The 8,861-nt window shown below is 35.5% G+C and overlaps 1 protein-coding gene across 1 annotated transcript in view; it reads left to right on the top strand.

The window, feature by feature from the left end:
- The first annotated feature begins 4,577 nt into the window (after positions 1 to 4,577).
- LOC132159645 (stabilin-1-like) overlaps positions 4,578 to 8,861 on the top strand; it is a 35,576-nt gene continuing 31,292 nt past the window's right edge. The window contains exons 1-7 of the mRNA XM_059569218.1: positions 4,578 to 5,024; positions 6,377 to 6,507; positions 6,589 to 6,704; positions 7,599 to 7,675; positions 8,284 to 8,353; positions 8,441 to 8,536; positions 8,658 to 8,768. Coding sequence (XP_059425201.1) covers positions 4,971 to 5,024; positions 6,377 to 6,507; positions 6,589 to 6,704; positions 7,599 to 7,675; positions 8,284 to 8,353; positions 8,441 to 8,536; positions 8,658 to 8,768 — 655 coding nt within the window. The 5' untranslated portion in view covers positions 4,578 to 4,970. The remainder of the gene's footprint in view (positions 5,025 to 6,376; positions 6,508 to 6,588; positions 6,705 to 7,598; positions 7,676 to 8,283; positions 8,354 to 8,440; positions 8,537 to 8,657; positions 8,769 to 8,861) is intronic.

The raw sequence follows: 8,861 nt of genomic DNA, 5'->3' as shown, positions 1-8,861 counted from the left end.
AGACTATTGTTAGGCATCAAAAACAACAAATCTATCAGAGAGATAGCAGGAACATTAGAAGTGGCCAAATCCAAAACAGTTTAGTACATTCTGAGAAAAAACAAAGCACTGGTGATCTCAGCAACATAAAAAGGCCTGGACGTCCATAGAGGACAACAATGAAGGATGATCGGAGAATCCTCTCTGTGGTAAAGAAAAACCCTTTCACAACATCCAGCCAAGAGAAGGATACTCTCCAGGAGGTAGATGTGTCACTGTTACAACATCAAAAAAAGAAAAGAAAAAACTTTTGGGAAAGTATTCTTTGGACGGCTGAAATTAAGATCAACCTGTACCAGAATTGTGTTTACTGATGACATGACAGAGGACAGAAACAGCCGGAAGAATTCTGAAGTGTATAGAGATATATTCTCTGCACTGGTTCAGTCAAATTCAGCCAAGTCGATAGGGCAGTGCTTCATAGTACAAATGGACAATGACCCAAAACATACAGCTAAAGAAACCCAGGAGTAAGGTAAGAAAAGTGGATTATTCTGCAATGGCAAAGCCAGTCTCCTGATTTCAACTCAACTGAGCATACATTTCACTTACTGAAGATAAAACTAAAGACAGAAAGACTAACAAACACTCAGCTGCAGTAAAAGATTCTGAACAAAATATTACAAATTATTATTATTTTTTAAATAATTTATAATTATTTATCATTATATTTATTTGTCCAAATACATTTGAGCCCCTGGAAATGGGGAGAATTCCTAAGCTTTTTATGTAAGATTTTTGTTCAACCCCTTGCAAACAGGAGTGGACCACCCAAATGCCATCATTCTACACAGTATGTGGGCCGGAGCAAGGTGCTGGATCTTGACCAGATCTGGGCCAGATTTAAAATCAATGTGGCCTAGATTTGAGCCAGTTCTGCTTTATCTGGTTTATTCATGACTGACATTGGGCCTTCCTTTGGCTTGCTTAAGGCCCATATTTAGCAAACAGGAGCGGACCGCCCAAGTGGCATCATTCTTCACAGTATGTGGGCTGGAGCAAGGTGTTGGATCTGGGCCAGAATTAAATTCAGTGTTGCCCAGATTGGGCCAGTTTTGGTTTATTTTATTTCTTGTCATGGCTGACATGTGGCCTTCTTTTGCCCTGCTTGTGGCCCAAATCTGGCAAACAGGAGCAGACCGCCCAAGTGCTATCATTTCATGTGCGGCAGACAATTTTGCTGTCTGGGTATAGATAAAATGTATTTAATTTAGGAAGAAAAATCATAATCCTTGGAATTTGGTAGTAAAATCGGGCTTATTTGTTATTATTATTAGTCTTCCTGTAGCTCAAGTGGTAGAGCATTGATCATCAAGGTTGGGGGTTCGATTCCCGGGAACACTAGGTGAATGATAGGTAAAAATTGATAGCCTGAATGCACTGCAAGTCGCTTTGGATTAATTTAATTTAATTTAATTTAAATTTGCAAAAATAAGAGTTTTGCAAAGAGTACTTAACTTTTTATGTGTATTTTTGTTTGTTTATTTTTTTCTTCTTTTTGATGTGACAGTACTGATTATAAGTTCAATAAGGAATATGTTCATTCATGGCTCCAAATATAAACATGTATTCCTATATATTTGTTTTATGTATTTTTAATGTTCATTTGTTTATTCATTTGAATATATTTATTCCAATATATCAATATTATATTAATATATTATTACAGTATATTTCATTTTATTTACTGGTTTTAAAACCTCTTCTTCAATCAACAAGCCCATGTTGTTCCCTCAAAGAAAGAGAGTCAGCAATATTCCTGCTTTGAAACCCAGTGTGCACCGGGCCTGTTACTGAGACACTGAAGGTCTGATTGACCACTAGCAGATCGCTTACGAACAAGCACACAGGGTCACGCAAAAGAACAATGCTTCGGGGAAACTGACGAAGCTGGTATTTTTCAGCACTGTAATTTAGAACACGGCGTGTCGGACACAAGTAAAAAAAGGGCAGGAAACATTTGCAGTGTTGCTGAACTGTGCTGCTGAATTAATGTGTCCAGCGCTGGTATTGTCAGTCTGACCCCTTCACTTCCTGTTATTTCTTGGTAGGCAAACTCTGGCCTGGGTGAAGGTCATGCTGGATTCACTCAATGCTTTGTTTCTGGGAAATTTTCAGTTTTAAAATGCTGGCCATTTTCTTTGTAGCATTAGCTCTGAAGCACTCTACTAGCCTTATGACTTTGTAATGTTTTCTGTATGTTATGTTTGTTTGTGTCCAGCTGAATGAGTTTGACAGATTAACCCATCTCCACCACTGAAAAAAAGTGGTTTTATCTCATAATGATGACTTTTTCTTGTGTGATATAAACTCATAGTAAATCTAGATTAAAAACACATCTCTTTCGCCAAGCATTCAAATAATGCATCTCATAATTTGTGACTGCAGTTGTATCTGAGCAAATGCGCATTATTATTCTCTAGCTTGGCTTAAACAAATTAATTTTACTTCGTTGGAACAGCAGCCACGCTAATGATGTCTCTATTTGTTTCTGGAGGAAACTAGGACTTACACAAGCTCCAGTCTGGATCCAGAACACCTGAGAAGAGATGATGCTGACCCCTCAGAAGACCTCAGATGATGCTAACCCTGAATCAACAAACAGAACTAACAAATATTGCAACTTACTATGCAATCACATTATAATTGCTGTTAATAATGTTCATCGTCTGACTGACTTCGTCTTGTATTAATTTTTCTGAAAATTCCTGTCATAAGCACATAAACTGACAGTCACAACTTATGAGCTACCACTAAATATTGTAGAAACTTAATTTTCAGTAAAGTTGCTTTGCAATGATTTGTATCGTAAAAGGCGCTATACAAATAAACTTGAATTTAATTGAATTGAATTGAATCCAGGCTCGTGGACCTGTCTCACTTCCTGTCATTACACTGTCCTATTTAAATAAAGGCAAAAACATCACAAAAAAAAAAAAAATGGAGTGGTTTAAGTGCATTGCTATGCATTAATGTGGTTGCCAGGTTGTTGTTATGTAGTTGTTAATGAGTGGCTTTTAGCATGTTGCAGGGGTGCTGTTGGAAAGCACTTGCCAGAACAGTGCTTTATTGTTGCTAAGGTGTTTTGTGGTTTCAAGGGTGTCCTGGTTGTTTTTTTTTTGTATATTGTGGTTACTTGGCTAGTGTTTTTTCTGCAACGCCATTGCTGCTTCTAAGGTGTTGTGTGGTGCTGCTGTGGTATTGTTCTGCTGGAGCATTCCAAGTGTTTCTGTGAACTGCTGTGGAGTTGCTCGAGGTTTTCACATGGTTGCTAAGTTGCTGGATTTCTGTGGGTGGGGGGTTGCCAGGGCAGTGCTTTATGGTTGCCAGGGTGTTCTGCGTGTTTTTAGGTCTTTGCAATGTGTTTAACTATGATTTTGCTATGTGGCTGCTGAGGTTGTGTGTTTTTTCATGCTCTGTTAAGTAATTGATCAGTTGTTAATGTGTTGGGATGTGGTTGTGAGTGGTTGCTATGCTGATGTTCTAAGATCTGCTGGAGTGTTTGGATTGGTTTTAGTGCATCGTTATATGGTTCCAAGGGTGTTACTTGCTATGAGTGACCATGCTTTGTTAAGCTTTGTTTTGCTTTGCCATTGCTAGTGTGTTGTAGGTGATTGCCAGGGTGTTGCAAGTTTGTTCTCCATAGTTTTTAGTGCATTTCTACCAATTGCTAAGGTGTTATGACTGTTTTAGTGCATTATTATGAATTTGCTAAGGTGTTCTGGGTTGGCTGCATACCACCATAGAGCTCTAGATATAGCCGGAGTCCCTCTTTCTGCCTGTTTTATCATTTGCCATTAAAGAGCTAAACCATTTTATGTCAGGACATAATGTCAGGCATATTTTACAAACATCCCAAATTATTATGTGGCAAAAAAAAAAACAGTTAACTAAACAGTTATAACAAAAAGCAATATAAGAGCAATGACCATTTTAAACCTGATGCCCTAATAATTAATTTAAAGCAATTTTTTATATATATCTGTCAGTAGTATCACTATTCAGCAGACAGACACAATAGCAGGAACTCTCAAAGTCTCAAACTGATGACACAGCAGTGTTGCAGGGTGAACGCTGCTGTTTTTTCCTAACTATATAGAAAGTCTGCTTTCCAGTTTCTATCTACTGTAATCTAACTGAATTTAGCCATTTGAATTACATTTGTTTTTGTTTTGTTTTCTACAGCTGCATTAAAACGATAATTGTACAAAGAACACTTTTCTTCAGGGTAAAAAACGAGATATAAAAGTTTATGATTGTTCGAACTTCACTTTATCATTCCTGTAGCTCAAATGATAGAGCAATGTGCTAACGACTTCAAGGTCATGGGTTCGATTCCCACAGAAAACGCCAACTGATAAAATATTTTAGATAAATGTGCTACTAAATGTGTGAATGTCACTGTTTAAATGTCTTGTTTTTTTCCACAGGTTTCTCACTTTTGATAAGAAGTCAACTTCAACTCTTACCCTAGTGCTACTGGCACTTGCTATTTATGTGACCCTGTGAAATAAAATAAAAAAAGTGCTAATTCTCAGTTTGCCATTTTTAAATTCTGATGAAATCTGCAATCTTGTCAGCTGACAAACATGGACTTCCCAAACCATTACTGAGGAGATGCGGTAGAGGAAATCCGGAGATTTTCCTGTCAGGAAAAGATGTTTTTCTCACCCTTTCTCTTGCTTGTGCCGCTGTGTGGTCACATCAAACCTCTCTAGCTCAGTGTCAAGCTGTTCGACATGCAAATCCTTGAAAGTACAAGAGTGAGAAGATCTGAATAGGTTTTTCTGGAAATGTTAGAAATTGAGAAATCCTGTTGTGTCCAGTGACTGGTGATAGTTGCCGGTCTCAGGAGAGGCAGTTCTGTTTGTGTTGCATGTTTATCTTACTACTTTTCAAGTATTTTTTTTACTGGCTTTGGGGAAGCAGACATGTCTTATCTTCTCATTTTGGGACTCATGCTACTGTGGACTTCAAACATTCAGGCAAGTTGCATGAAAAGTGGTTGCTGACACGTTTAGGTAACTTTTTACATGATTTGTTAAAGTTTTTTTTGGACATGTACCGTGGTAATACCAATGTATTCATTGAAGGACCATGTAAATACTATACTAGGTGAATATGGACTAAAAAGTACTATGGTATTGCCATTACAAGTACTAACAAAGTGTCCAAAACATATCGATACTTGCATGGTACCATGTCAACTTTGTAGTATTTTTTTATAGTGATTGATCACTGTACCATGTTACCGACCCATTACACTTTTGTAAGTGTGTTATCATTTTTAATTAATAATATTTTTTTGGACATGCACTATGGTAATACCGTTGTATAATATGTAAATGCCTAGCAAAAAGTGGTGGTACTATGGTAAATTGCTGATATCAGATGGTAATAAAATGGTACTTTGATTTATACTATAATTATTTACTATGATAGACAGTAAGTTTGACCGCCTTTAAGTCAGTATTTCAATGATTTATTAAAAGATTTTTGTACATGCACAGTGGGAATACCATGGTGTTTATTTAAGGGCCATGTAAATACCAAACCATATAAATATGCACTTTAAAAAATACTATGATATTTTTGTATTTAGACTTTGGTAGTACAAATTCTAATATTATTTATATGGTACTCTCATGAATACAATGTTGCACTACAGTACATGCCCAAAACAAATAAAAATGGTCTTAGTCCCATGCATAATCTTTGGTATCTTTTTTTGTAACTGATTGTTATACTGATTGTATAACTTGAATTGATAGTACTGGCATAGAATGTTTTTGTAAGAGTTGTATAATTGTTAATATATAATATTTTTTGGACATGTACTGAGGTTATAGAGTGGTTTTCTTTTAAATGCTATTCAAATGCCTTACAAAAAGAGGTGTCACCATTGTACATTGCTGAAATCAGATGACACTTTGACTTATACTATGGATATACCAAGGTTTTTAGATACAAACAATAGTAATTAATGATAGTAGCCTATTGTAGGCTACTTTGGTGCAAGTATGGTACAGTAGCCTACTCTCACGGTACATGTCCAAAATACATATATGTTTATGGTAGGCTATATGATATGAATATGATATTATCTCGTTTTTGGACGTGTACCATGACAATGCCATGATATTGTGATGCTATTAAGTACTTTTTACTATGGCATAAACATTTGAACTTGTGACTAAAAATGGCAGGCTACTTTACCACAGAGTATATTCGCGTTTAATTTTTTTGCTTACGTTTTTAATACATTAGTGATTTTGGTGTACGTGAATTCTGCACAGTAGCGATACTACATGCTTGTTTTTGTTTTATGTCGTTCCAGGCCGGTTCTAATCGCTGCGATGAGCCCGTGACAGTCCTTCACAGGACTCCCTGCACGTCCTGCGCCGCTTCCGCCGCCGTCGTCTGCCCGCGAGGGTTCAGGAAGATCACCCAGAAACCCGAAATCTGCAGGTGTGTGATTATCCAGGCTTTAGATTACCCAGGCTGTTCGCTCAGAATGCTTTGCGTCTAATGTGTTCTGTGCTGTTTCAGATATGTTGTGGAGATCGGCAGTCGTCAAGTAGAGCTGTCAGGGTGCTCTCATAGCTGTCAGGGTGTTACGACGGTCCCCCACTGCTGTCCTGGCTTCTGGGGACCTCTGTGCTTGCGTGAGTTACCATGACTTAAGAAGTATTTCTGCACTTGAGATTTTAATGAGTACTGTCAAACGATTAAAAAAGTTCCAAAATCCAAAATAAATGTTTTTGTTTACATGAGTGTGTATTGTGTAGCCTATATTTATAATGTGTATATAAATACAAACAGATGCATGTATATATTCAAGAGCAATTTTAGGATTATATATTAAATATATCTATATATCATATAAGATATAATAATATGAATACATAAATGTATACATGTAAGTATTTTCCAAATTTATACGTAATGTTTGTGTATTTATATATAGGCTACATAATAAATCGTACACACATACATAGGCCTATATTATGTAAACAAAACTTTTATTTTGGATGCGATTAATCGCGATTAATAGGGCTGTCCTCCACTAAGGACTTCTCTGGCCAACTAGTAGTCGTTCATTTTAAGCATTAGTCCACTAATCACATGTTTATTAATAAACCATTTAAAGGGATACTGCAACCCAAAATTAAAATTTGTCAATAATCACTTACCCCCATGTCATTCCAAACCTTTGGAACACAATTTGAAGATATTATGGATGAAAACCGGGAGGCTTGTGACTGTCACATTCACTGCCAAGTAAAATACACTGTCAAAGTCCAGAAAAGTATGAAAGACATCATCAGAATAGTCCATCTGCCATCAGTGGTTCATTCTGAATTTTATAAAGCAACAAGAATATTTTTTGTACACAAAGAAAACAAAAATATTGACTTTATTCAACATTTTGTCTTCTCTGTGCCTCTCCCCATCACTGTTGCACCATTTTGGAGAATATGACGCTTTGATTTTTTTCACTTTGAAGAAAGTGTCTACTAAATGACAAATTTTCTAATCACTTCTGAATATTTTTCCAGCTTGCCCTAGCTGGTCCGGAAAGATGTGTAATGGTTATGGTACATGTGACTCTGGAAATGGCACTTGTGTTTGTAATGTAAGTGTTTATGAGTTACGTTCTTTTACTGAAAGTAAACTTTAAAATATTTTTTAAGTAAATTAATTTTTTTTCAGTAAAGATGCACATCTATTTATTCATTCGTTTGCCCTGTTTTTGCAAGTAATAACACAAAATAAATAAATAAATAAATAAATAATATGTTAAAAATAGATAATACTAATAATGTAAATTAGTTTTGCTAGACTTGCTTTTTAAAAAAATCTGACATATGTTAATTCAAACGTTTTTGTTGAAATAGATGCTTATTTATTAAAGTTTTATTAAAGTGATATAAAATAAATAATTTTTTTATTTAGAAATTTTGAGGTTTTTGATTTCAGTTTTTTTTAATCTATTATTTATTTAAGCCTTTTTGGGGCAAGTAATATCACAAAAAACAATTAACAAATAAATAAATAAATACATAATCTGTTCTTTTACTTTTTAGGTTAATTCAACAATTTATTTTTAAATGAAATTTATGTTTATTTATTTATTTAAATAAGCTTTACTCAATGACATTTGTATCTAATACTATCTACTACTACTACGACTATTACTACTATTACTACTACTAATAATAATCATAATAAACCATTTTTCAGGAGGGATATAAAGGTTTTGCATGCCAGAGTTGTTCGAATGAGAATGCCTATGGAGACCACTGCCGTTCAGGTCTGTTATTTGTAGTGATTTCTGATATCACAAGCTAATAATCACCATGTTTGGAGACAAAATTGTCTTATTGTAAAACTGTTGTAGAGTGCAGCTGTGTGCAAGGAAAGTGTAACTCAGGACCAGACGGTGATGGTGAATGTTACTGTCAGCCGCCATTTTCAGGACCAAAGTGTGATAAAGGTAAATTAGAGACTATTTCTGTAAGCTTATCTACCCGTGGTGCAAAAAAAAATATCCGGTTAATCCTAGTAAATATCATCATGCTGGTTTTGTTGAATCACTCTAATTGTTTCCTGTGCAGTTTCTTCATCTTGCTCAAACTGCCCGGCCTATTCGTATTGTAAGGGAGACAACACAAATGCTGTGTGCGAATGTCTTCCTGGATACAAGAAGCATGGAAATACATGCATAGGTACTTTAAATGTTTAGCGACATGTTAAATATTACATTATATGTTTGTTTTGTGTCACGTTTTGTTAATGTTGGTTAATATTCAGCTCATTTT

This window comes from Carassius carassius, chromosome 16 (assembly GCF_963082965.1).
Source record: "Carassius carassius chromosome 16, fCarCar2.1, whole genome shotgun sequence".
NCBI classification, from domain to species: domain Eukaryota; kingdom Metazoa; phylum Chordata; class Actinopteri; order Cypriniformes; family Cyprinidae; genus Carassius; species Carassius carassius.
Note: the sequence above shows the minus strand (reverse complement) of the source record. Positions and strands in the feature narration are given on the sequence as shown.